Source organism: Pseudorca crassidens, chromosome 2 (assembly GCF_039906515.1).
Source record: "Pseudorca crassidens isolate mPseCra1 chromosome 2, mPseCra1.hap1, whole genome shotgun sequence".
NCBI lineage: Eukaryota > Metazoa > Chordata > Mammalia > Artiodactyla > Delphinidae > Pseudorca > Pseudorca crassidens.
Window position 1 is genome coordinate 184,976,529 of NC_090297.1, and position 27,685 is coordinate 185,004,213.

At 56.7% G+C, this 27,685-nt stretch overlaps 1 protein-coding gene across 3 annotated transcripts in view; it reads left to right on the forward strand.

The window, feature by feature from the left end:
- The window catches only part of LGR6 (leucine rich repeat containing G protein-coupled receptor 6), a 94,350-nt gene that overhangs the window by 42,807 nt on the left and 23,858 nt on the right, over positions 1-27,685 (forward strand). For 2 of the 3 annotated variants that reach the window (XM_067729912.1, XM_067729913.1), the window contains exons 5-6: positions 15,326-15,541; positions 19,944-20,015. In XM_067729912.1, coding sequence (XP_067586013.1) covers positions 15,326-15,541; positions 19,944-20,015 — 288 coding nt within the window. Of the gene's footprint in view, positions 1-15,325; positions 15,542-18,238; positions 19,815-19,943; positions 20,016-27,685 lie in introns of those variants that run through there. The other variant, XM_067729914.1, reaches the window with a different exon arrangement.

Genomic DNA, 27,685 nt, shown 5'->3' on the forward strand with positions numbered 1-27,685 from the left:
GATAATCTCCAGTTGGTCCAAACTAAGGTCTTCATAAAATGGGAACCGGGAGCTTTTCTGCGTCAATCTTGTCACAGTTTCCAGACAACACGGCCTTTGGTTTGGTCCAAAGTCAAAAGGGGCATCGCTGGGCTGGCAGCGTAGCCATGAATCTACCTGGAACCAAGAGCAAGGGCCCAAAGGACACACTGTCATCGCACATAAAACGCCTCGAAATCAATGCCCAAAGCTTTTAGGGCTTTAGAGAACCCCCGGCCTCTGGGTCTAACTGTGGCCGTTAGGATACACTGAGTCACAGAGCTGCTGCTCTCGGGGGCCTGGCAGCCGGCTTCTGAGATGAGCAGGACCTTCACGATGCCAGGGTCCCTCCTGGCTGGAGGAGCAGCAGAGCCCCACAAGGAGAAGCACCCGAGCTGGGCTTCGAAGGTAGAATGAAAGGTGAGCAGCAGAGAGAAAAGGGCAGCCCTGCCGGGAGGGGAGCAGGCTGGGCAGAGAAGTGACTGTGAACTGGGGGGCTGGGGGCAGCTCTGGACCTGGAGGAGGCAGCCTTGGTGCAGGCCTGGCTGGCAGCCTGGAGGAGGCCGTGCAGGGCAGAGCCTGGACCCCAGCAGTGGCCGCAGAGAATGAGGCTTCTCCTGCTCCCCCCCAATCCTCCCCTCCCCGAGCCCCACCCCACACAGGCGCCATCCCCAGCCGAGCGCAACAGAGCCTGGGATTTAATTATACACTGACACAGTTTGTTTTTAAAAAACATGTTTGTTTTTGTTCTGACTCATTGTAGAGAATTTAGAAAATACAGAAAATAAAAAGAAAATAGAAGTCACCCACAGTTCTACCTCCCAGACACGATGCTTGTTAACATGTCTGCATTTCTCTCTGAAACCACATACCCTCACAAACACACGCTTCCTTCATGATATGTTAAATCTTTACAAATTGTGTTGGGGCCTGTTTTATTGTTCCTTCGAGACTGTAGTAACCTAGCACTGGGGTCATTGTTTTAGCTTTAAGTACTTTTAAAGTTTGAGATGTAATTCACAGCGTAAGATTCACCCTTTAGAAGTAGACAGTTGAGTGTTTTTAGCATGTTACAAACTTGTGCAGCCATTAGCACTCTCTAATTCCAGCACATCGTCATCTCCCCAAAAGAAACCCATCCCCGTGAGCTGTCACTCCCCATCTCCGCTCCCCACACCCCAGCCCCTGAGACCTCTAATCTACCTTCTGTCTCTCTGCCTTTGCCTGTTCCGGACATTTCCTATAAATGGAATCGTACAAAACGTAGCTTTTTGTGTCTGGCTTCTTTCACTTAGCATGTTGTCAACATTTGCCCAGGTGTGTATTCGCGGATCTATCGGTACTTCACTCCTTTTGATGGCTGAATAATATTCCACTGTGTGGATAGACCACGATCTGTTTACCTGTTACCAGTTGGTAGATGTTAGGTTGTTTTCACTTTTTGGTTATTGTGAGTAATGCTGCTGTGAACATTTGTGTGGATGTGTTTTCAGTTCTCTCGGGTGTATAACCAGGAGTGAAATTGCTGGGTCACATGGTAACTCTATGGACGGCTGTTTGGAGACCTGTCAAACTATCTTCCAAGGTGGCTGCAGCATCTCACCTTCCCGCCAGCAATGTCCCTATGTCCGTGTCCACACTTGGTACTTACTGTCTTTGTAATTATAGTTTCCTCGTGGGTGTGAAGTGGTGTCTCGTCGTGCTTTTGATTTACACATGCTAGCGACTAATGGTGTTGAGCATCTTCTCATGTGCTTATTGGCCATTTGTTTATCTTGTTTGGAGAAATCTCTGTTCTGATCCTTTGCCTATTTTAAAACTGGATGGCCTTTTTCTGTTGCTGATTTGTAACAGTTCTTTAAATATTCCAGATACAAGTCCCTTACCGGATGTATGATGTGCAAATATCTTCTCTCCCATTCTGAGTCTTGTCTTTTCATTTTCTTGATAGTGTCCTTTAAAGAACAAAAGTTTTAATTTTGATGAAGTCCAATTTATCTGTGTTTTCTTTCTTTTTTTTTTCTTCGTTCTTTTGTTGTTTTGTTGAAGAAACAGTTGCCTAATCCAAGGTCAGGCAGACTTATAGCTCCGTTTTCCTCTAAGAGTCTTATAGTTTTGGGCCTTTGATCTGTTTTGAGTCCATTTGGTATAAGGTGTGAGATAGAGGTCCAATTTCATTCTTCTGCACGCAGATGGAGAGTTCAACAAACCATTTCATCACCCCAAAGGCTGTTTTTTGAAAAGACTCTTCTTTCACCCATGGAATTGTCTTAGCATCCTTGTTTGTGATCAATTTTCCATAAAAGTATGAATGTATTTCTGGATTCTCAGTTCTATTCAGTTGACCTATACGTCTATCCTTATAGACCATCCAGTCTTTTTCTTTTTCTTTTTTTATTAATGAATTAATTAACTTATTTTTTGGTTACACCGGGTCTTAGTTGCGGCAGTCGTGCTCCTTGGTCCCAGCATGCATGTGAGATCTAGTTCCCTGACCAGAGATTGAACCCGGGCCCCTGGAGCTCGGAGTCTTAACCACTGCACCACCAGGGAAGTCCCTACACCATCCAGTTTTGATGACTGTAGTTTTGTAGTAAGTTTTGAAATCAGAAAGTGTGAGTCATCCAACTTTGTTTTTCTGTTTCATGATTGTTTTAACTATTCTGTCTCCCTTGCATTTCCATATGGATTTTTAGGATTTGCTTGGCAATTTCTGAAAAAAAAAAAGGGGGCCACTGGGAGTTTGATAGCGGTTGTGTTGAATCTATAGATCAGTTTGGGGAGGGTTGCCATTTTAACAGTCCATGAATATGTCTTTCCATTTATTTAGATATTCTTTAATTTCTTTCAACAATGTTTTATGGTTTTCAAAGTATAGACTTTGTACTTTTTATTAAATTTATTCCTATTTGCGTTGATGTTATTGAAAATTGAATTGTTTTCTTTTTTATTGAAATATAGTTGATTTACAATGTTGTATTAGTTTCCTGTGTACAGCAAATGATTGTTATATATATGCGTATATGTATTCTTTCTCATAATAGGTTATTACAAGATATTGAATATAGTTCCCTGTGCTATACAGTAGGTCCTTATTGTTTATCTATTTTATATATAGTAGTGTGTATATGTTAATCCCAAACTCCTAATTTATCCCCAACTCCTTTCCCCGTTGGTAACCATAAGTTTGTTTTCTATGTCTGTGAGTCTGTTTCTGTTTTGTAAATAAGTTCATTTGTATCATATTTTAGATTCCACATATAAGTGATATCATATGATATTTGTCTCTGACTTACTTCACTTAGTATGATAATCTCTAGGTCCATCCATGTTGCTGCAAATGGCATTATTTCATTCTTTTTTATGGCTGAGTAATATTCCCTTGTGTATATGTACCACATCTTCTCTATCCATTCATCTGTTGATGGACACTTAGGTTGCTTCCATGTCTTGGCTATTGTGAATAGTGCTGCTGTGAACATAGGGGCGTATGTATCTTTTCGAATTAGGGTTTTGTCCAGGTATATGCCCAGGAGTGGGATTGCTGGATCATATGGTAGATCTATTTTTAGTTTTTTGAGGAACCTCCATACTGTTCTCCACAGTGGCTGTACCAATTTACATTCCCACCAACAGTGTAGGAGGGCTCCCTTTTCTCCACACCCTCTCCAGCATTTATTGTTTGTAGACGTTTTAATGATGGCCATTCTGACCGGTGTGAGGTGATACGTCATTGTAGTTTTGATTTGCATTTCTCTAATACAGGGGTCCCCGACCCCCAGGGCCACGGACCAGTACCGGTCTGCGGCCTGTTAGGAACTGGACCGCACAGTAGGAGGTGAGCGGTGGGCGAGTGAGTGAAACTTCATCTGCCACTGCCCACCGCTCCCCATCGCTCATATTACCACCTGGACCATCCCCCCATCCGTGGAAAAATTGTCTTCCATGAAACTGGTCCCTGGTGCCAAAAATGTTGGGAACTGCTGCTCTAATAATTAGCGATGTTGAGCATCTTTTCACGTCCTGTTGGCCATCTGTATGCCTTCTTTGGAGAAATGTCTGCCCATTTTTTGATTGGGTTGTTTGTTGTTTTGTTATGGAGTTGTATGAGCTCTTTGTATATTTTGGAATTTAAGCCCCTGTCGACTGCATCGTTTGCAAATGTTCTCTCCCAGTCTGGAAATTGTCCTTTTGTTTTGTTCATGGTTTCCTTCACTGTGCAACAGCTTGTGCGTTTGATTAGGTCCCATTTGTTTATTTTTGCTTTTATTTCAATTACCTTGGGAGATTGGCCTAAGCAAACATTGGTCCGGTGTATGTCAGAGAATGTTTTGCCTGTGTTCTCTTCTAGGAGTTTTACGGTGTCATGTCTTATATTTAAGTCTTTAAGCCATTTTGAGTTTATTTTTGTGTATGGTGTAAGGGAGAGTTCTAACTTCACTGATTTACATGCAGCTGTCCAGCTTTCCCAACGCCACTTGCTAAAGATGAATTGTTTTCTCAATTTCACTTTGGGATTGGTCGCTGCAGGTGTGTAGAAGTACAGTTGATTTTTGTGTATTGATCTTGAATCCTACGATCTTGCTGTACTTATTTATAAGCTCAAATGGTTGTTTAATTAGGTATTTTAATGTTTGGAGTTTTGTTTTGTTTTTTGGTATTTTAATGTTTGATAAGGAAAGTTCCCGTCCATTTTTCTGTTATATTTTGCTCATCTATTTGTTTTATAACATGGCCTTTAGTTTTATTTTATGAGGCTACACCTAACTCCGGCCCCAAAAAAAATCCCATTCAGTGCATTTTCTGATCCCTTACATATTTGAGAATATATTTTTGTGGACTTCACATATAATTGTCAAAATAACTGGATATAAGATTCATGGATCATTATGTATTTTTCTCAGAATCCTGTCGATGTAGCTCAGTTTCTCCCGTGGCACGTGGTGTGCCAGAAAATTCGGAGGTTGTCCTCATCATTTTTTCCTCAGAGAAGAGCATGTGTCTTCCTTATGAATGCTTATGGAAGTTTTTCCCTTTATCTTTACAATTTAAAGTTTAGCCAGAATGTGTCTGGGTAGGAATCACTTTTCCTTCAGTTTGCCTGGAACACAATAAACATTTATAAAATACATTCTCTTCAGCTGCAAAGAATTTTTGAAAATTATAGCTGTGCTGTGCTTCTGCTCCGTGCGCTGTGGGTTAATCTTCTGAATACCTGCAGTTCTCAAGTTCAGATTTAATCCTCTCTCCTGCTCGGCTGATCTCTGTTTTCACGACTTTGGTCTCGTTCTGACCAGTGTTCGACGTCAGGGGCAGCGTCCCATCCTGTTCTCACGGCCGCTTAACTCTCTGCGGTGCTGGCTCCGCTCACTCTCACCTGGGACGCGTGTTCCAATTTTGCTCTTTCAACTTGCCCTTCCTGCACCTTCCCTGCCCACCCAGCTCCACTCACATTTCAGTTCGCCTTTGAAGTTTACCTTCCTTTTCCCCGTTTTGTGCTGTTGTTCCTGCGCCTCCGCCTTTTCTCTCCTATGCGTGTCTGTTCCTGTTCACCGACGTCATCATTTCCTGTACCTTATTGAGAATGTTTTTATTCTCAGTCTAGTAATAAGTTATTTTTAGAGATTTGATCTTTTCCTGGGTTTCAGGATGCTATTACATGTTCATGTTCTTCAGAATTCAAAAAAATTGTTGCTTTAAACTACTTCCTTTCTCTTTTAAAAAATTTTATTTAAAAAGATGTAGTTATACACAAACTATCAATACTGTGGTACAAATGAACTTATTTACAAAACAGAAATAGAGTCACAGATGTAGAAAACAAACGTATGGATACCGGGGGGTAAGGGGGGGATAAATTGGGAGATTGGGATCGACATATACACACTACTATATATAAAATAGGTAACTAATAAGGACCTGCTGTGTAGCACAGGGAACTCTACTCAATACTCTGTAATGACCTATATGGGAAAAGAATCTAAAAAGAGTGGAGGTATGTATACGTATAACTGATGCACTTTGCTGTACACCTGAAACGAACACAACATTGTAAATCAGCTATACGCCAATAAAAATTTAAAACAAAAAAATCGTGGTTAAATCTATATAACATAACATGTTCCGTCTTAACCATAGTCAAGTGTGCAGTTGAGTGGCATTAAGTGCATCACGTCACTGTGTCACCGTGCCCCCATCCATCCCCAGACCTCCCTCCGTCCTGCAAAACTGAAACTCTGCACCTGCTAAGCGCTCACTCCCCAGCCCCCCACCCAGCCCCTGGCCCCCACCCTTCCTCCTTCTGTCTCTGTGAATTTGTTACTCCAGGGACCTCATGTGAGTGGAATCGCACAGTATTTGTCCTTGGGTGTCTGGCTTGTTTCACTCAGCATCGTGTCCTCCAGGTTCATCCGCGTGGTGGCAGGTGTCAGAATCTCCTTCCTTCTAAGGGCTGAATAATAGTCCACTGTGTGCATGTACACGTGGTGTTTGTCACCAGGAGGCAATGTGGATTCCCCACGGTTTGGCTCTCCATCGTCCAGGGCTGTTTCAGTCAGCTTCTCAGATACACGGATGGGAAGCAGGTCGGTGTGTGTGACCCCCAGGCCGTTTTCAACACCCAATCAGGGGCTCGTAGCTCTGGTGTCCTGCGTGGAAGCCTCCACCTCACCCAGCGGGTGGTTCTCTGATTCACTGCACCGAGGACTGCATGGTGTGAAGGTTTGCTCCCGGGCTGAACGTTAGACGCACCAGAGGAAATGTTAAACAACGCTATGCTTAGGCTCCACCCTGAACCGACGACTCAGGGGTTCTGGGTCCGGCCCACGCACCAGAGGTTTACCGGCTCCGCAAGTGATGCCGCAGTGGAGCCACGGCCAGAACTGCTTTGTCTCAAGATGCCTGACTCAGGCTGTCCTCCTGCGCGGTGGCCCTGGCCTCCCAGGATGCAGGTGCCACCCTCCCCCCGCCCCTCCCTCCTGCCGTGTTGTTTTCGGGAATCGGGGTCTCTGAGTGGACACAGGAGTGGGGATTGGGGCGCCGGGGGCGGGGCTGGAGCCCTGGCTGCCTGGAAACGCGTCGCTCACACAGTCAGGGGAGGCGGCTGTGCAGTTTTCTGGAACGCGATTCCGAAGAAACGGGGAAGGGGGGACGTGCCTTCCGCCTTCCGTCTAAGGCTGGGGGCTCCTCTGTTTCACAGAGCAAAACAGATGAAAACCACTCATTCCTGGCTGTTTTCCTCAGTTCCACTGGCCTCAGGGCCAGCAGAGATGTCAGATTCTAGTTAAGTGTTGCTTCTGGTCAAGGTCTAAGGTTTCGTCTTTTTCAGTGTCTCCATAGGTGTCGTAGTGGGAAGGTGGTTACATTTTCCTGTTTTAACTGGGAACTACTGGAGTGTCTGACCTGTCTCCTGGGCCAGGGGAGAGGCCTATGGCTAGTCTCCCGTGTCGAGGGCTTCAGCGCGGGTGGAGGTGCAGGGTGCTCACGGGTCAATCCGTGAGGCCCGAGCAGGTGACGGGCGTCGGGGGCCCCCGAGGGGGAGGAGGGGGGCCTAGTGCAAGGAAGGGCACCGACCTTTACGGAGGTGCAGAGGTGAATAAACCATGAACTCGGGACAGGAAGTGGGGAGAGAGAGAGGCATACTTCCCAGATGAGGTGGAGAACGCGGGGCCCTTCTGAGAAACGAGGCTGATGTGAGAGTCATTCCGGGGACGGGCTCTTGAAGCCCAAGCTAAAGAGTTGAGGGTTGGCCGGAAGCCGTAGGTGACGGAGCAGGAGGAAGACGAGCCCAGAACGTGGGGGTGGTTCTGAGTGGATGGCTGGACGGACAGGGGTCGGTGGAGGGGCGGGAGGTAGGGGCTGGGGGGAAAGGACTGACCCCCCGCAGCTGTGGCCTCCCGGCTCCCACACTGGTCCACGGGGAGCCAGGGGCCCTCGGCAGGAGGGACGACCGGACCCTGGGTTAGGGGCGCAGAACCGGCGTCTTCTCTCCATCCCCCACGGCACGCTTTTCCGTGGCACCTGCTGCTGCAGAGTCTGGTGGGATGGCCTTTAGGACACTGGGGTGTTGCACGTGTTCCCGGAACCTCGGACATCTCTGCACCTCCCTGGACGGGTCGTCTGCCTCCTCCCCCAGCAGCCATAGCGCTCCTTGCCGAGCCCTGGCCCCAGGCAGCCACGCCTCAGACGGCCCAGGAAGGCCCACGGAAGCCAGCCTGCTGTCTGGAATCCGGCGGCGCGGCGGGAGGCGGGGGCGTGGATGGGTGCCTTTCGGAGTCCCCACCCCGGATTCTGGGGCTATCACCCACAGGGCTGGCCTTCGGTGTCCTCAGGGGAAGCTGGTAAAGGCTGCTCACGGAGGCTCCTCCCTGCCTCCCCCACGGAGGGCAGGTAATTATTCTTATATGTTGCTGCCGATTAAACACGCGGAATAGCCTGGAGGAAGGCTCAGGTGTCACCTTTGATGTGCACAAAGGAAGCTGTCTCTGCTCCTGGGGTTCTCACCCATCCATCACTCTCCTGGTGGGTGGAGGGGAAGGGTGGCTCGGGCGTGAGCAGAGCTCAGAGGACTGGTTGGAATCGGCTTTGTCTTAATATCCTCCCTTTGATCTGCTGAGAGGCTGACAGCGAGAGGAGAAGGATCTCATTAGGTGACATAAATCAGAGCTAATGAAACCACGGTCCTCGGACAGACGCAGACTTTCCTGTGTGGGGAGAGGCGGTGAGCGGTGTGGCCCTAACCCTCCCCTCCGCTGAGGGGGGACACAGAGATTAATTAAGGCTCCGTCTCCTGTACCCCCACCCCCGCCCCTGCAGCAAAGCTCGACTTTAAGCTTCTGGGGGCCTAGACGTCAGCGTCCGCTCTGCCCCCCCGACGCTGTCTGTCACTTTAGGACGCTTCCTCCCGCTGGGGTGCTCGGGGTTCCAACCCCCAAGAGTTTTCACTTCTGGACTCAGCGTCGTGCACACCCCGGGAGGCCGGGCAGTGGGACCCCAGCTCTTCACGAGACCTTGGCCATGACGCGGGGCAGGAGTGGCCGTCCCCCTTGGGGTCTCTGGGAGGCTAAACCGGGCCCTGTCTGTGGGGCAGAGAAGGGTGAGTGCCGTGTGCTCCCCAGTGGACCAGGGCAGGAGGGAAGGGAAACTGGCTCCAGGCCCACCGCCTTCTTTGGCTCCGCCCTCCCTTTGCTCTGTGACCTTGACCGTCCTTGACCCCTTTCCTCCTTGGTTGCGGGGGTCCCTTTCAGCTCTCACCCTGTGACTGGTCTCTTCTCGGTAGGCAGTCCTATGAACAGTGCTGGAAGCGCTCAAAACTCCATCAAAACAAACAAAAGCCACACAGATGAATGCCCACTTGGGCATTGAATGCCCACTTGGCAAGTTGCAGGGAGAGGACACAGCCCATGCCCCCAGGGGTCTTCCCGTCTGATCAGAGAAAAGCGTGGTAATGGTCAAAAGTCCAGAGCTGGCCTTGGCCTTCCTCCCACCTACACTGAGCATCCTTCCCATCCTTCTGCCCAAAGCTCCCTGCATTCCAAGTCTGTGTCCCAGTTCCAGAAGTTTCTCTCAGAAAGCTATAATCTCCATTGAAATTAAAAGGCTACCTAATAATGTCTGCCAGATTTCTAAAAACACTATCGGCAACTTCCATTCTTTAAAAAAGGAATTGTGTCCAAGTGGTAAAATTCTAATCGTCCTGAAATGCTTGTGGGCCACGGGGGTGGGGTTGGCTGCCTGAAGCCTCTAGGGAACGCTAGGCATGTGTGTCAATTAAAATGAAATAAACATAGAGGCTCCTTTCCTCAGGGGCACCAGCCTCCCATCAGGTGGTCAAGAGCCGCAGGTGCCCCGGAGGCAGGAGGCGGCAGCCGGCTTCATCGGAAGTGCTGTCTCAGAGGGGACCAGAGGCCCCGCCCCCTCGCCCTTCAGAAAACTCTTCCCCTGGGAACCAGCTCAAACGTCACCTCCTCTGTGAGGCCTTACTGGATTTCCCGCAGGCAGAGGGCGGGTCCCAGCTGCAGAGTGTTTTCCACGGGCTCACTTGACCAAGTACCAGCCGTGGGTTTGGAGCCACAGACTTTGGAGTCAGACCCACGGTTTCACCCCTGAGCCCACTTTCCTGCAGGCCAGGTGAGAAGTACGAGCTTCCAACTCCACAGGGCTGGGGTGGAGATTCAACATGCAAGTGTATGTGAAACGCTAGCGCGCCTGGTGGCGACTAGCTCTCAGGAAACGCTGGCTGACGTTTTTGTGTTGCTTCATTAAATAATAAATAGTCTGAGAGCTTCGTAGTCTAAGAGAGGGGCTGTGTGCAGCTCACGCTGGAACCCAGAGCCGAGCCCAGGGCTGGCCTAGCCGTCGGCGCTGATGAGCGCTTAGTGTGTTCCGTGCACTCCATCGGATGGAAGGTCTCAGTCCATCGGGATTGAAGTTCATCCACTCCAATGGAATCGAGGGCTAAGGGACTGATACTGGCTGAACTGAGACTCCTGTGATGAGGGGCATCTGGGGAGCCTGGTGTTTGGGGGGCTGCGGTAGTGGCTTTGTGAGAGCCCTGGGAGAGCGCAGAGGCCTTCTCGGGGGGTGGGCGTGCAGGCTGCGGTCTCCCAGGGAGCGGTGAGAGTGTCCATGTGTAGCGATACCTGGGCGACAGCTGGTCGTGTCTGCTTGGTGCCCAGGTGGTGGAGCCCTTCCGGCAAGCCTTCCCCCTGGGAGCCCCATGCCCTCCCGCTGAGGCTGGAGGCCGGCACTGGCGGCGGTGTTGACGTGGGAGACTGGGGCCCACTGCCTGCGGGAGGCCCAGGCACGTCCTTGCGGCTCAGCAGGTGCCAGTCTGTCCCCGAGCCCTCACCTTCACGGTGGCCCCCCGGTGTCAACGGCTGCCTCGTGCACAGGGTCACTGGGTCCAAAGTGGCTGCTTTCTTTCTCTTTTCACCTTCTTTCACCTTTCTTTTTCGTCTTTTCTGCTGGGCCCGCTGGGCCTCAGGGGTGTCAGTCCCTCTCCGCTCCTAAGGGCTGTGTCCTACAACCGCTGGACCTCCACGTGGTGTGGCTCAAAGTTGGAGAGACCCTGCAGCCACTGGAGCAGAATAGACCAGGGGACCCTCCCTGGGGACTGCGCTCAGAGAGCAGGTACCATGCCTGATGCCTTTTGAATGGATACCTGGTGACAACAAGTGGATCAGCTGATGGCCCACTAGGAGCCCCGAATCTGTCCCTCTGTCTTGAGTTTGACTAAGATCTGGTAGGACATAGGAAGGGTTAGAGAAAGAACTTGCAGAGAGGGCCTGTTCGGTCACCCTAGTGCTCTGCGGGCTGTAAGCGACCTTGGTCTCCAAGTGGGAGTGTGCCTCCTGCAGCTCAGAGAGGTGCCGTCCTTATAGGGACCCAGGCTGCTGGAAAGAAGCCCTACGCTTGAGTCCAGCCCTGCCGCTTCCCCGCTTCGGGCAATTCTCCCTCCTTCTCTGGGCTCCTGGCCCTTCTGGTGAGCTGAGTGGGGCGGGAGGCTCCTTCAAGCTCCGATGGAACAGGGTCTGCGTCTGCACCCCCGCTCTTCCGGTCTCTGTCACTGTCGGTGAGCAGGGTCCCAGCTCCACGTCTTCTGCTGCCACGGGCTCCCAGCTGGGGTCTCTCCTCCCTCCCCTTCTGTCAGCGGGACCAGGCCTCTGCCTGCGCCTGCAGGGCTTGGAGAGCAGGGGCCCAGCCCTCCCTCCTGGCCTCCTGGGGGAGCACGGGGAGCCGCTTGGCTCTGGAGAGGCTCCGCGGCTTCCCCAGAGCCCAGGCAGGCCCGGACCGGCCTGTGAGGTGCCTGCTGGCCAGCAGCCTCCCGGGGAGCGGAGCCCAGCCCCCGTGGGAGCTCGGGCTGTTGGCTTTACTCCAGGGCTCCGTGGCATAACTGCCGTCTTCCTCCCTGCCAGAGAGCTGGACCAGCTCCTCAGCTGTGCCCCTCCCCAGAGCAGGGGGCGCCCCTCCCACCCTCGAGCACGGGACCCGGGAGCCGGAACCCAGACTGGGGCTCATGAATGAGGGCCCCTGCCTGAGGCCCTCATTCATGAGCCCCACCCGCCACTGTCCGGGCCTAAATCCTACCTTCCTTAAGGCCGTTTGTGCAGCTGCGGTCTATGTGGTCTAAGTGGGACTCAGGGCTCAGCTTCCTGCCCACGGTCTCTGGGAAAGCTGGGACCAAGGTGCTGCCCCACTGGGGGTCTCCCCAGGCCCATGAAGAGCCTCCGGGCATCTGCTGGGGTCTCTGTGGACGGGAGCGAGGTGAGGGTGAGAGCCTCACCACGGTGGAACGGGTGTCAGAGCAAGACCACGCCCGGTAGGAAGGTCTGTCCGGGTCCCCTCGGCCAACCCCAGGCTGGGGAGTCGCTCCCCTGTTTATTTGAGGACACTGCTGTCTGTGAACGGTGTGTCGTGGAGGGTGTGGGAGATGACGTACCCAGGAGCAGGTGCTGGAGCCCGGGGCCTGGAGTGATGGGTGACTGAACCGCAGAGCAAGGCCCCAGGGCCAGCCGAGCACTGACCACAGGACGAAACGTCTGGCTCCCCTTTCAGGCTCCCTCTCCCGTCCAGCTGTCCCTGCTGCCGACCAGAGCGTCAGAAGCTCTGGAAGGCCTGGCTCGGTGCTTGGGAGACATTAATGTGCTTATGACCCAACCGATGACCTGGGAGTCAGGTTGGAATTCAGGTTCTGACGCAGAAAGTCTGGGACGGGGCCTCAGACTCTGCCTTTCTGACCAGCTCCTCGGTGGTGCTGAGCTTAGGGTCTGTGGACCACACTGCCAGAGGACGATCTGCTGCACCACTGATGCCCGGGGCCAGGGGCGGGCGCTGCGGGGGGGGGGGCGATGACGGAGCCGGTGTGGCCAAGCCTGCTCGATGGGGTGGAGAGGCGGTGTGTGAGTGCGGGGTGCGGGAGACGGTGGATGGGGCAGAGGGAGGAGCTCCAGGTTGGTACAGGGATCGGCGAGGCGTGTGGACGCGGGAGCGTGCTGGCGGTACGGCGTGACGGTTAGAGGTGTGTTATCTGCAGCTGGATTGCCTGAGCCTGAATCCCAGCTTCACCGCTTCCTAGACGTGTGACCTGGCGCAAGTAACTTAACCCTTCTGTGCCTCACTGTTCTCATTTGCAAAATGTGAACCTCACAGGCTGTGAAATTAAATGACTTGATACATACAGTGCCCCGGAACATAGCAAGTGCACGCTTGGTGAACGGGGCCTCCGACTGTATGAGGATGACGCTTCAGGCGCCGCCTCCGACGGTCTGTGGTGGCGCGCTGGGCAGGGGCGTGAGGTGAAGGGGCGTCCCGTGCGGGGCACTTTGCTGGGCATGCTAAAGGCTCCTAGAACTGCCGGGGGCGGTCCCCGTGCCAGGGGGCTTGCCAGGCCGGCACCGTGACATCCCCGGTCAGGGCAGCAGGGGCTCCTTCAGGAGAGGACCCTTTGGGGTCTGGACCCTGCAGTGGTCATTTCACCCCTCGAGCTCCCACGGACGTGCCTGTCCTTCTCTGGGCGAGGTGCTTGTGCAGAGCACCTGTCTTTTCGCCCATCTCCCCGCCTCCAGGCTGGCCCCTCCTCAACACCAGAAACCTGGCCACGTCCTTCTTTGTTTACGACCCTCCCTGGCTCCCCGTTTCCCTGACACAACACAGAATCGCTGGCAGGGCCCTCAAGCTCCAGCCCTGCCTGCCTCGCCGGCTGCACCTGCCCTGCTCCCTCCGGCTTCCCCTTGCCCTTCCCGAAGCCCCGCCTGGGCCTGGCTGCTTGGGTCCCCTGCAAGATGCTCTCTTTCCCACACACCGCCCTCCTCCACTGGCTGATTCCTCCTCTTCGGCCAGGTCTCCATGTAACATCACCTCCACCTGGAGGCCACTCCCAACGCCTCCCCAGCCATCACACTGCGCTGGAACGTCTTCCGACCTTCCCACTGAGCTGTGAAGGGCGGGGACACCGTCCTCTTCGTAGCCGATGCTTATCCAGCACTTTGCAAACTGTCTGTACATAGAGACATCTAGGGCACTCTTTAGAAAGAGATTCCAGGCCCCACCCTGGCCTTCCGAGCCAGGCCATCCTGGGAAGGCTCCTGGAGCCTGTTCCCACCTGTGGTCCCCAGGTCACCAGCACAGTCAGACCATCGAGGGTCTGACGACAGTGACCGAGTGACAGGCACTCACCGAAGGGTCTGTGGCCGTCAGGTCAGGTCTGATGTGGGTGGAGATCTTTCCTAGTTGCAGCTTTCGGGGCCTGTCCTGGTCGGTTTGCTCTCCCATCCAAGGCTCCTGTGTCTGCCTGTTCACCCACAGCTCCCCTGCTGGTGAGCCTGGGGGTTTCTCCCAGGGCTGGGAGGGACACTGGTGAAACGGCTCAGGGAACAGACAGAAGCACTGCCGGCTGTCGACACGTGGGCTCGTGCTGCTGGGACGGAAGAAAGGCACCTCCGCCACCGCCCAGTCTTCCTTAGGGTCAGCGTGACGGGGCCTTCGGGCCTGTGTGGTTGAGGGCTGGCGTTTCCGTGACGTAGGTGCCATCTGCCCGCACGGAGGACCAGGCCTCAGTGCAAAGCCCCTCAAGACAACAAAGTCCAGGGGCAGATCCACGGCCACAGGCCAGCTTGTCTCGTCCCTGTGGGACCAGCTGCATGGGGTGATGGGGCTTCAGCCCGAGCCCTGGACCAGGAGGCGCATTGGTCAGGGACATCGTGGCTGGGGCACGGCTGTGAAAAGCTGGCGCGGGCTGTCTCCTTGTCCTGCTGGCCGCCAAGAGTGTCGAGACCTCACACCAGAAGTCCTCTGCCACCGTGGACCCTCTGGCTGTGGACAGACTGGACCGTCCACCACCCGTCTGCCTGTTCTGACATCCAGGAGCCTCCCGTAGGCCATCAGCCAAGAAGGGAGCCCCGTCCAACACCCGGGCCCCTGAGCCGGGGAGCAGGGTCTCCAGGGCCGAGCAGTAGGGAGCGGCCTGTGGTTTTGAGGAGGCGTTTCCTTTGGCCACGTCCAGGGAGGAGCTGTCCCCGTGTCCGTGGTGGGAACATCTCTGTTATCCGGCCTCAGAGTGGACGGGGCTGGGGAGAACAGCGTCCCCAGAGCAGGGAGCCGCAGCACAGATGAGGAACTTGAGCGTGGCAGGGGGAACGCTGTTGTCCACAACCGGGCTGTGGGTCCAGTCTTGCGTCACCGACGGGAATGCAGGGCGGAAAGGGCCAAGAGCTGCGGCTTGGAGCCGAGGTGAACCCCGGGGTCCCTTATTCCCAGGCACCTCGGAGGCTGCACTGGCCCAGCACTGACCCTCCCCTCTCTCCACCAGGCGCCTCGATGCCAACCTCATCTCCCTGGTCCCGGACAGGAGCTTCGAGGGGCTGTCCTCCCTCCGCCACCTGTGGCTGGACGACAACGCGCTCACCGAGATCCCCGTCAGGGCCCTCGGCAATCTCCGCGCCCTGCAGGCCGTGACCCTGGCCCTGAACCGAATAGGCCACATCCCCGACTACGCCTTCCGGAACCTGTCCAGCCTCGTGGTGCTGTGAGTGCTGCCCCTCCCCCCACCCGCACAGCTTCGCTCTTGGCTGTGTCCCTGAGGTTTCCGAACCTTCTGGTCTGCGTTTCCCCTCCTGACGTGAGGATGACCATCTCCTGTTGACCCTGTGGGGCCATTGTGAGGCCAGGCGACAGAAGAAGTGCTCTGAGAGGCTGGAAGAGAGGAATTAAGCCGCGATTCCCTCTGCTATTATGTGCAAATGTTGTAACTATACCGCACTAATGGGAATGCATGCCCAGAATCTCCTGAATGATTTCCACCATGTTTGACAGTCGGGCAATGGGTGGATGCAGTCTTGTGCTTTGGCACAGGGGTGGGATAAACTCACCTCATCCCCAGGCCTGGAGAAGGAGAGAGAAGCCAGCGCTGTAATTAGACAGCAGAGCCCCGACGGGTAATTCCCTGGGAGGTAGCATCTCTGGCAGGAACTGGAGCCCGGGGTTAACTCTGTCCTCCCCCCACCATCCCCCCGGGGAACTTTGGAGTGCAAAGTTCACAGGGTAATTGCCAAGGGCTTGGAGGTCACGTGTAATTGCTTTGGGTTACATCCTAATTGCCGTGGGGACGTAAGGCCTCCCCTGCTCTTGGAAATCTGGTATGATTCTCCAAACCAGGGAGCGGACGAGGCATGAGTTTGTCTACTTCTCTGTCCTGGGAGACCGGAGAAGCGGGACCAGCATCCTTCTGAACCCCATCCTCCGTCAGCACGGCCACATGGTCCTCCTCGTGGGCGCCAGTGAGGGGTACTGACTGCGGCGGAACAGAACGGGGCGGCTGATTGCAGCTTTGGTGATGCCCCGTGACATCGTGATGGTCCCTGGGAATAAACGGCGTCAGGTCTCTCAGAGACAAGACTACTGGAAAAATGCAGGCCTCACGATGGGCCCCCGATGAGCGAGCAGCGGGGGGTGTACGGAGCCCCGTGGGGGCCCTGCAGAGTGCAGGGGTGGAGAGCCGGCCGCTGCCTCAGAGGCTGGCGGGCCAGTCCCAGTAGCAGGATGCTGGTGGGAAGGACAGCAGCGCTGAGTCCTTAACTCAGGCCGAGGGGACCGGACGCTGAGTCAGGCTCGTCTCGGGGCTCAGGGCGGCCAAAGCAGCTGGAGGAGGGAAGTGGGGGCCTGCTGGGCCGGAAAGTTGGCTTCGAGTAGGCAGGTGAAGAGCAGGGGCTCCAAGCAGGTGTCAGCAAAGACCCGGGGGCGTTGGGCTGCTGGCTGAGGCGAGCGTGCCAGTGAGGCCGGAGAGAAGGCCGGGCAGGTGCGTCTGCGGGCTCAGAGTCAGAGCAGGAGTCCGGCTGTGGCCTGCGTGGGGCAGGGGAGGCTGGAGGCGAGAAGGGGGTTGGGAGTCTGGTTTGAAGAACGGGCGGGAACAGGGGAGACTGGATCTAGGAGGCAAAGTCCAGCTTAGGGAGGAATCAGGCGTGGCCCTGAGGGACGTTGCGAAGGAAGAATCTATCCGACTTGAGGTTTTCACAGGGTGGGAGGCCAAGGTCGGGGGCGCGAGTGGGGGAGTTCGGCTACCGCGGATCCAGGAGGGGCCGGGGGTCTCACCGGGCACAGGAGGGGAGGGGCCCAGGGGCCCACGATGCTGAGAGAGGAGAAGGCCCAGAAGCATTGCCCCTGCCCTTCAGGTCCTCTGGCCCTGGGACGGGGGACATAGGCTGCCGTGGCCGGTGACCTTGCAGGGCAGAGTGGGCTGGAGAAAGCCGTCCAGGACCTAGGGCTGAGCTGCAGGAAAGCGCAGGGGCAGAGTCAAGAAGGTGGGTGGACGGGGGTGTGGCCGGAGGCGTGAGGCAACCAGCGGGTGGCGAGGGCCTTCATTTCATCTCGAACGCTGGGCCTTGGTCAGGCTGCTCTGCGCGGCCCTGCGGGGACCGAGGGGCGCTGAACTGGACAGCAGTGCTGTCCTGTGTGGGGTCTCATCTCTTCCTCTGGACCATAAGCCCCAACAGGCTGGCCTGCAGAAGGCGCTCGGGACGCCTGGGGTGACCCAGTCGTCGTCTGTAGGCCTGGGCTGCACGGTCAGAAGCTGAGACGCTGTGGACCAGAGGCGCTGGCGGGGCTGGGGGATGGGGTGGGGACGGAGATGAGCTTCAGCGGAAGGTGCGGGAAAGGGGAGTTTGGTGACAGCGAAGGAAGCATGCGGGGGAGGGGCTCGTTCCCAGAGGCCGGGGCTGTGTTCTCTCTTCAAACCCAAGCCCCTGTGGTGGGTCTGTCTGCCTCCTGGGCATGGAGCAGGTGGGGAAGGACCCCCTTCTCTCGAGACCCCCGGCCCTGCGCACCATGTAGGATGGGGTCTGCCTGTTGCCATCTGAACGTCTTGGAGGCCAGTCTGATTTCTTCCCCATGTACGTGATTTCCTTTTCCTTCCTGAAGATGTCTTCTAATCCTTGAACTTTAATAGCTTCACTAGAATATGACACAGTGTGGAATTTTCTGCCTCCAGTTTTCCTGAAACAATGTATGCTTTGACCTGCGGATTTCATTCTTCATTGTAGAGAGTTTTCTTTTGTGTTGCGTTTTGAATACGGCTTTGTCTCACGTCTGGATCCTGGCCCTCAGAGACATCAATAGTCCAGTGTTAACTCACATCGATTAGTTTCCAGCTGTTTTAGCCTTTCGCTCTCATGCAGCCAAGCTCACCATTTTAGCTCAGGCTTTTTCTCTGACACCCATTCCACTGCCAGCAGTGTCTATACTGTTCCTTGTCTCAAACTTATTGAGTAGCTTTTCATTATTATTATTATTTTATTTATTTATTTTTGGCCGTGTTGGGTTTTTGTTGCTGGGCGCGGGCTTTTTCTAGTTGCGGCGAGCAGGAGCTACTCTTTGTTGCTGTGCGTGGGCTTCTAATTGCGGCGGCTTCTCTTGTTGCGGAGCACGGGCTCTAGGTGCGTGGGCTTCAGTAGTTGTGGCACGTGGGCTCAGTAGTTGTGGTGCACGGGCTCGGTAGTTTTGGCTCGTGGGCTCTAGAGCACAGAATCAGTAGATGTGGCATGTGGGCTTCATTGCTCCACGGCATGTGGGATCTTCCTGGACCAGGGATCTGGGAACCAGTTGGGATCCGGTCGCTGAGCCCACCTGTGGCCCCTGCATTGGCAGGCGGATTCTTGACCACTGCGCCAGCAGGGAAGCCCTACTGACTGGTTTTTTACTGATGTATTTTTGGTCCTCAATTCATTTCCTTTCTCTACAATGTCATTTTTGCTTTCACTTAGAAACGCTGTGTTTGAAATGTTTTGCTGGGTGGTTTTGCAGCAGAAGGCAGCTCTGATAATGTCTTGCTGCTCGTGCATCCGTTACGTTTTCTTCTAGGCTTGGGACTTCACCGGGCCCCGGCATCTCTCTTCTGCTCTTCCTGTTGTATGTTTGCACAATTGCCATGTGATTTCACTTTCTGGCTTCTGCTGGGACAGCTGCATCACCTCGGCCCCCTCGGCTCTGCCCCAAGGCTGTAGTTTGTGGGCCGGAGCGGTGGGTAAATGAGGGCCCACCCGCCTGTGGGTGCCGGTGCAGGTAGGGTGGTCCCTCAGCAGGGTCAGGTTGTGGTAAATGCAGGAGTTCGCTCCCTCCACGCGGGAATTCCCTTGGGCCTCAGGTCGTCTCCTCAATGCATGAGGAGCCCGGAGCCTTCATTTTACTTCCCCTTCCCCTCTTCCCTGGGAAGCCAGCAGTGGGGAGGGAAAAGGACATCCACAGCCGCCTCTCTTCAGATTTGGGGGCTGCAGGGAGAATCCTCAGGATCCTGTTTTCTCACCAGTTCAGTTTCTGACGAGGACGCTTCCTTGGCCACGGTCTTTGCTGTTTATTTACGTTATGTCTCTGCCCTTGCTCTGCTGCTGCTGGTAGTATTTGGGGTGGGGCAGGGGGCCTGTCTCTGCTGTTTTTGCTCATCTCACTAGGAATTGGGAGAAGAATATTCTGTCACCCGTCTCCATCTCCGAGCTGGCCCACAGCTCACTCCGGCTGTAACGGAAAGCTCCCCTTTAGTGACACGCTGTCTGCAGTGGTTTGCTGCCGGCTCCCCCAGTTGTGTCTGGCCCCTGACCCAGGCGGCTGTGGGTCCCGTAGAGGAAGCCCCAACTGGGGCCCCAACATCGGGCCTCTCCCCTCAAGCCTGGTGGGAGCCTGGTGGGAGCCTGCTTCACCTCGGCCTGTGGAATGCCTCCGGTTTTCTCCTTCGATCGGAAGTCTGAACGGCGTAGCCCCTGGCCACTCCAGCCTTGGAGACTGTGGCTTCCGAAGTCCATCTTGGCCCGTCGGTTTGTCCCTGGAGACAAAGGCTGACCCTCTGGGGTCACTGTCCATGCCTCCCCCACAAGCGCGTCTGCTTCCCCGCCCCAGCCCGATGCGGCGCGCACCTGTCCTGACCCGCCTCTCCTCCCACACAGGCATCTCCATAACAACCACATCGAGCATCTGGGGACCCACAGCTTCGAGGGGCTGCACAACCTGGAGACTCTGTGAGTGCCGGGGTGGGGGGGGTCTCTCCTGCTGGGGACGGCAGTCCTGGCATGGGGTGGCGGAGGGGAAGCGGCAGGACTGGGGTGCCGGGGCGTGGCCTTTCTCTGGAGTGTCGCTCGCAGTGGGTTCCGCCCTCCTTCAGGGCGTGGGCTGTGCCCCCTGGGAGTTCAGGGTGGCCCTGCCCGCAGAGAGACCAAGACAATGAGATCTTACACAGAGATGGAACTGCGGGGAGAGTGAAGATACTAAGCCTGGAAGTGGAGGGCTCGGGGTGGGGCGGGGCTGGCTTGGCAGCAGTGACCCCCAGCCCCCCCCACCGTGGGAGAGCGGCTGCTGACGGGGGAGGGGGGGGGGCGGGAGGGTCTCCGGCTGCTCTAACTCGCGGAAAGCCTGGCAGGAGGCGCCCGTTCGGTGCCCAAGCTGTGGACTCTGGAAAAGCCACATTATTTACCCACCATCATCCTGGAATTCAGCTGCGGTCAGAAGGCACCCAAGCCCTCAGCACCTCCTCTGCGGTCCCGCGGCCCCCGCAGAGCGGGCGGGATGCACCCCCCTGGAGCCAACAGCCGGCCCACGGGAGGGGAGGGGCCGCACCTTAGCGCCGGCTGCAGGCCTGGGAGGGCACGGGGCAGAGCAGGACCCCAGGCCAGCAAGGGTGAGCCCCCGACGCACGGTGCTGGCCTCTCGCCTCCCCCCAGCACACGAAGTGGCATTCCTGAGGGGAGGGGTTTGCAAGCATCTGAAGCGGCAGAGGAGAAAATGTGGGAGACAAGCTGTGACCTGAGAAGGGGGGCTGGGCTGGGGCCTCTGCGCCGGGGGCCGGTCTGTCTGCCTTTGTGGCCACAGAGGGAAGCGGACAGGAGGTGGGGACCACAGCTCCGGGCTGTCCTGGGCTCTCTGGATGGGGCACAGATCTTCCAGCCTCTCCACCTTCAACCCGATGCCCGGTGGGCTGGGGGGCCCAGCCTGGGGTCAGGAAAGCTGGGCATCTCCTTGCCACTGCACGTGGCTTGGGCTGCGTGCCCCCTTGCCCCCCGCCAGCTGTCACGGGCAGCCAGACAGTTAAACGGGACAGTCTAGGCGGCTCGGTCACATGCTGGGAAATGGATGTCTGGGGAGCTGGCGGGGCCGCCCGGAGTTACCCTCCGTGGGGACAGAGCACACCTGGGGGGTTAACCGAGAAAACCCACCGAACCCCCAGCCAGTGCCCAGTCTCTGTGCCACATGTGACCTGTGCAAGCCTGCCGTGTGCTGGGTGCCTGGGGCCCCGGATGTGGGGGTGGCCAGCACCCCCTCGAGGCCTGGGCTGCAGCCGCCCTCCCTGGGGGATACGGAGCGCTGGGGCGGGTTTGGAGCTGCCTGGCGCCCAGAGAGCAGCAGGGAGGCCAGTGCAGCTGCCCGGGGCCGGGTGGGGCTGTTAGCTCTGTCGGGAAGTCGGCTGGGGAGGGGACACACGCTGGGTGTGGGTTGGCACCTCGACTAGCGCTGTTTCTTCACGGTCGGGGCGCGCTGCTTGATTTTTCCTCAGGGAGCCCTGGGTGGCAGCGCAGGGCGTTGGGCTCGGCTGGCACTGGCTGAGCTTCAGAGCCGGAGCCGCTGGCGCCCACTCACCTTTCCTCCGCGGCAGTGCTTGGCTCACTGCACAAAGCCCAGGGCCTGCATCCACTTTACAGCGGGGAAGGCCAAGGCTGAGAGACCTGCACCGCGGGGTGGGGTGGGGGTGGGGGACAAAGCCTGCAGCCCGGCCTCAGCCACCTGGGGGCAGTAACACCCAGTCTCCCAGCCACGGGACCCAATGTGCAATTCCCCACCCTCGGTGACGCTGGATTAAAGGAGAGCCCTGTGCAGAGCTCTCCCGGAGACGGCACCCCATGGGGACCAGCCGCGCCCCACCCCCTCCTCCTCCGGGGCCTTGATCTCAGCACCCTCCCGCCCCACCCCTGAGGGCTGAGTTCTTCTTCCAACTTTGGATCTCCCAGTGAAAAGGGGGAGAGTGCATTCTTATCCTCGATCGCCCAGAGCTCGCTGGGGGGGCCGGAGGGGCAGCCACATGCAGAGGGGGGAGTGGCTGGGAGAATGAAATGGGAGAACGAAACGGGGAAGGTTAGGTAGCCCAACCTTGAATTGTTGCACAATTGGCCTGCTCTGCAGCCCCGCGGTTACCCTGGAGCTTTTGTGTGCGCGTCTCTCTGGAAGGGCAAGTCTCTCTGGGGCGGCATCTCTGCACTTAGACTCTTCTCATCAAACCCTCCTGCCCGAGCTGTGGTTTGGCTCCATCTGTGGCCTGACCCTTCCACCTGGGGAGGAGGGGCCAGGTGCAGGCACACACACACAGGGTCACGCGGGGCCGCAGCATAGCATGGGGACACCCATGGCCACGCGGCTTCTGTTGTGACCTCTGCTCTGAAGGCTAGGCTGCCTGGGTCCCACGCCCGGTTCTACACGTGCCAGCACGTGCCAGCTGGGTCAACCAGAGCCGGAGGCTTCACCCCCTCACCTGCAGGAGGAGTAACTGAGGTGAACATGCATGTGCGTCGCTCTTTTACTCCCAAACAGCCCACACACCCAGGTGATCAGGACAGGGGCGGAGCCGGGGCTCGGGCTGCTGTCCCGCCCTCCCGCTGAGCAGAGCAAAGCACGAAGGCTCCCGGCGGTGGGTGGGTGCAGGCCTCCCGCTGGGAGAGGCTTGTGGGAACTCGGCTGCCGTCCCCCCCCCACCCCCCACCGCGCTGCCCTCACCAGTTCAGACCCTGCAGGAAAGCCCAGCTGGAGGCAGACAGGACAGCCTCTATCCTGTACCCACACCTCCTTTCTGCTCCCACAATGAGGATGCCCAGCCCCTGCGGGAAATTTGGAATCAGAGGTGGGCCAGCGCCCTGCCTGCCAAGAACTGTTTCCTCCACCTTCCAGATCAGACCAAATCCAGAGATTTGGGGTGAGATGCCCAAGTTTCTACAGTTTGTAAGTGATGGTGGAACCCAGGCCTCTGGCCTCCTGATACATGGCTCCATTTAGTGCCAGCTCCCGTGAACTCAGACCAGTTACGGGACTTCCCAGGTACCTGGGCTGAGAAATAAGAGAAAGCGTGACCCAGAGCAACCCTGGGAGGTTTCTCCGGGGAGGTCTCAGGGATCCAGCCAGGCGCCCCGGGCCCTGAGGTCAGTGTTTGGAGATCACGCTTGGAGACCACGGGATGCTGTTCAGAACTGTCACGGATGGTCCTGGAAGACCCAGCTGCAGTTGCGAATAAAATTGTGCAAAAGGAAAAGAAAAGGCCCAACACACATAATTACAGCCTGAGCACCGCCCCGTACCAGCCCCCCAGATCTGGGGATTTGGGGATTTGGGGTTTGCAACTCCAGTAAACCAACCATCTTGAGAAGATCCTCAACTTAATTATATCTGCAGAGACCCTTCTTCCAAACGAGGTCACGTTCATAGATTCCCGGGCTCAGGACTCGGACGTGTCTGTGTGGGGCTGCAGGTCGATCCGCTCCAGCTGCCCGCTGGCCGGCGCCCAGGGTTTCCTGCCTCTGGCCCGACGTCAGCCTGTCAGGCCCGCGGCCGCTTGAGGCCAACCTTGTAGGAGTTGAGGAACTCTTTCCTCGCCAGTTTTTAATCCTCTTACATTTGTGGGTTTATTAACTGCAAATTAGTGGGGGTTTGTGGCTTATAGAAGAATTTATTATTCCATATAAAACTTTTTTTTCTGGCTTTTCCCGCAGAACCATTAATGACTTCTAACAGGCAGAAAACTGAGCTCCGGATGGGTCTGCTCTGCGTCCTAACCAGGACGGCTGTTATAGTCGTCCCCAGCAGGGCAGATCCCCCTGCAACCTCTCTCTGGGCAGTCAAGGTCACTGCGCTTATCACTGCTCCCCGCTGGCTCTGAAGGTCCTGCTCCCCCAGCCTCCGGGCCAGCTGGTGTGCAATGCGGGTGGAGGGCCCGGAACCACGGGGCAGCAGGTTCCTGGGTGGACGCCGTGGAGAGGAAACTAGGAAGTTGAGGTCTGGCCCCCAGGGCCCGTGGGCAGAAGGCACCGGCAGGAATCGAGGGTAGCCACCCTCCTTCTTCTGTTTCTTTAGTTCACCGGTTCCGTGAATATTACTGGGTGTCCAGTATGTGCCAGGCCCCCACTGTAGGCTCCGGGGGAACATTTATGAACAAGAAAGACGTAGCCCTCCTCACAGTGACTACGGGGCTCCAGGCCGGGAGTCCCGAGTGCCTCTTAACTTACCACTAATTCCGGCGTGTCTGCCCCCAGCACCCTAACTCCTGACCCTGGTGACCCCAAGGCTCAGCTCCTGTCCCTCTGCGTCCTCCGCGGGCCCCACTCTCTTCCGTCCCGTGGATTTGCCGATGCCTCCAGCACGGAGGTCGTGGCTCCTGGACCCCAGACTTCCACGTCCACAGGCCTTCCTGCCACGCTCACTTGGGTGCTGACTGACATGCCAGCGGAGTCGCCCACGGAGCCCCCCCACCAGAAGTGTCCCCAGCTCTGCGGAGGCAGCTTTGCTGGACCTTGCATGACGCAAGTGCTCTCCTGTCACGTCCCGCATCCAAGCTCCGTCTTCAGCTCACTGGGACGGTCTGAGCGCTTGACGCCCGCCCCCGTCCCCAGGCCGCCCTAGTCTGTCCCCGGGTTGTTGCCATGGTCTCATCCTCGTCACTCTGCAGTCTGCATCCCACGCGACAGCCACTGGGACTTGAAACACAGATCCGATCCTGTTCTCTTCTGTCCAAACGCTCAGTGTCTCCCCGTCCGACTCTGGCCTCAGGTGACGAGCCCCACTCCCACCGGCCTCGCCCTTGCCAACGCCGGGTATGTCCCGCCTCCCAAGCCCTGCCCTGGCTGCCTCCTGTGTCTGGAATGTTCCTTCCACAGTGATCTGCCTCCTGCAAGACTTTGCTCAGATGTCACCTCTCTAGGGAGGTCCTCCTCCACCACCATTTTGCAACTCCTTCCCGGCATTCTCCTTTTCCTGTTTAGTTTTCTCCACAGTCTGAGTCTTCGTTATTCGTTGATCGACGTCATCCGTGGTCTGTCCCCCGCTCTGTCCACTCTTGTACCTGCAGCGCCTGGCACGGCTCCTGGCACAGGGAGGACGCCTGGCAGGTATTTGGTGAACAGACGAATGGGCTTGTGGCCCCTGGAAAATCCATTTCTCTGAGCTTCAGCTTCTCCCTCTGAGCTGTGGGAGCGAGGGACCATCTCATCCACAAGGTCCTTCTCAGCTCTGGTCACCCGTACCCAGACCTCTCGCCGAATCAGACAGCCCAGGAGGTAGCCCAGGTGCCCCAAGCTCTCTAACTTGGAGAAATGCCCACGTCCCTCATCCCTGCCTGACGCGAGGTCCCCTTCCCACAAGCCCTGTGGTCCAGACCTCGGGGTCCCGCCTTTAGGCCAGCTGCATTCTGCTGTGACCAGGAGCGCCTCAGAGCCTCCGGTGTCCTGCATGGATGGGCCCAGCATCCAGGTTGTCCAGGTGAGGCGGTGCTGCCCACGGGGACCCACCCACTTCTACAGGACCCGGTCCTGCTCTGAGTATCATATCTTAGAGTGACAGGCTTTTCTGGGCAGGGTGGTGAGAATGTGAAATGTCTACAAACCGCGACCCAAAGAACTTGGGAGGACCAGAGGCGGAGCGTGACTTAGGTTACACATGGGTGGTCTTCTGGCGGATGGGGTGGGGGCCAAGCGGGAAGCGAAGGGGATGCTCTAGCCCAGGATGAGGACGGCAACTTCATTCTCAGGGCAGCCCGACAGCGGCTGCCAGTGCAAGGGGATCGAGGCAGAGGCGGAGCCCTGGCCACCGGGACGCCAGGGATGACCCCGGGCGGGTTGGACTTTCCCTCTCACTTCCCTCCCAGTCCAGGGTTCTCCGATCCCCGGCGCCTCCTGAGGGCAGGCAGCTTGTAGTCTCAGTGTCAGGACCAGCAGCTGCGTTAAAATCAGCCACGCTGCTGCATCAGGGACTTTCTGGGGCTTCTTTCTGGCAAAGAAGAGGGTGTGGGTAGAGGGAAGGGGAAGGAGGGCATGCCCGTCTCTCCAAAGAAACTGAGGACAGTTTTACTAATGGCTGCATTCGTTAATGGGTGGCCTGGTCGGCAGGCTGTTTAGACAGTACAGCAGTGCTGTGAGTCTTGTTGGCTCCTGGCTCACCAGGACATCTGCCCCGAGTGTGCGGAGTCAGCCTTGGGGCCCGGGCTCAGCAGTTAGGACTGGTAGTGTGCTCACCGCGCTTAGCCGCCTTCCCCACCAGCCTTGGTAGGTAAAAGTGGCTCCGACGGTCTGGGGTTTGTGCTTCGCGTGGGGGCTGGGCCCCCGCATTCCTCCACATGCCTTTCCCTGTGATCTGGTGATAAACACAGACATGAGCCTTGAGAATAGAAGTGGAAGTGGAAACCCAGTTAATGACATTGATCTTCCTTGACGGCTGTGGGAAGTAGAGGCCAGCTTGTGTGTGCGCCGTCTCTCCTGGAGCCTCGTGTCCAGGAAAAGGAAGACGGAGAGGATCGCGTCGTGTGAGCACCCCCCGTGCGGGCTCTGGACCAGGTGAACAGAGTGCCTTGTGCGGTGGGCGTCCGAGTTACAGGTGAGGGAGCAAACAGCAAAGTTCAGTGACTGGTCCAGGGTGACGCTGCTGGTCCCAGACGGCAGGAGCTCTTCCGTTCACTCCAAAGCAGAGAACTCACAGAAGACCCCAGCCTCCAGCTCGGAGTCACCTGCCTCGACCTGCCTGTGAGCGTCCGGGAAAACCTGACTCCCCCTCCACTCCCCGTCTCTCCCAGTCTCGCCAAAACCTTGCCCTTGGCCCTGCTACCTGGAGCCCAGCGGGACTCGCTCTGCATAGCACGGAGCCCATGTTAGCCCGGGAGCCAGCAGGACTGGCTTCAGGGCCTGGCTCTGACGGGCAGAGATCTACCACTTCTCTCCGAGCCTCAGTTTCCCGATCAATAGAAAGACGGGGCTGGACAAGAAGACAGTAAAATCCTGCCAGCTCTGTGCTCCGAATACACAGCGAGGCTCCCGGGGTTCCCAGGAGTGGCTGTTTTCCTCACAGCCCGATGGAAGGAGAAACCGGGGCTGCGGGTCCTGGAGCATCACGGAGCTGGGGGCGCCTTCCTAGCTACATTTGCTGACGACGCCATCGGTCCCGGCTGGATGTGGCTGGGACAGCTGAGCAGACGACGGGGAGGATTAGCCACAGACAACTGCGCTTCCAGAGCGAGTTCTGGCTGGAGCTGGGAACGGGTTCTCTTTAACCTCAGCCCTTCCCAGCTGCAGACAGAACAATTCACTCTTCCTGGGCTTCCGGCTGATTCTGGGTCATTAAACACAATAGGCTCTACAGCCACGGATGCGTTTTCCAGCTGAAGTTTAGGGCATCGTAAATCACCTGCGACGGAAGAATCAGACTCGTGCCAGGGGAGGCCTTCCCTGCCGTCCCCAGGAGCCTGCAGGTCAGAGCCTGACCCGAGGGCCGAGACGCAGCCCCACGTGGCCAGCCGCAGGGGGCTCCGACCATCACCCTGACAGTGGACCTTCATGCACGTGGCCGGTGCCTGGGCTTGGGGAAATCCACAAGGGGATCCATTTGCTTCCTGGTGCCAACAGGCTTCCCGTCTCACATGGGAGACAGTATGTACCCGGACCACCCCGTTCTG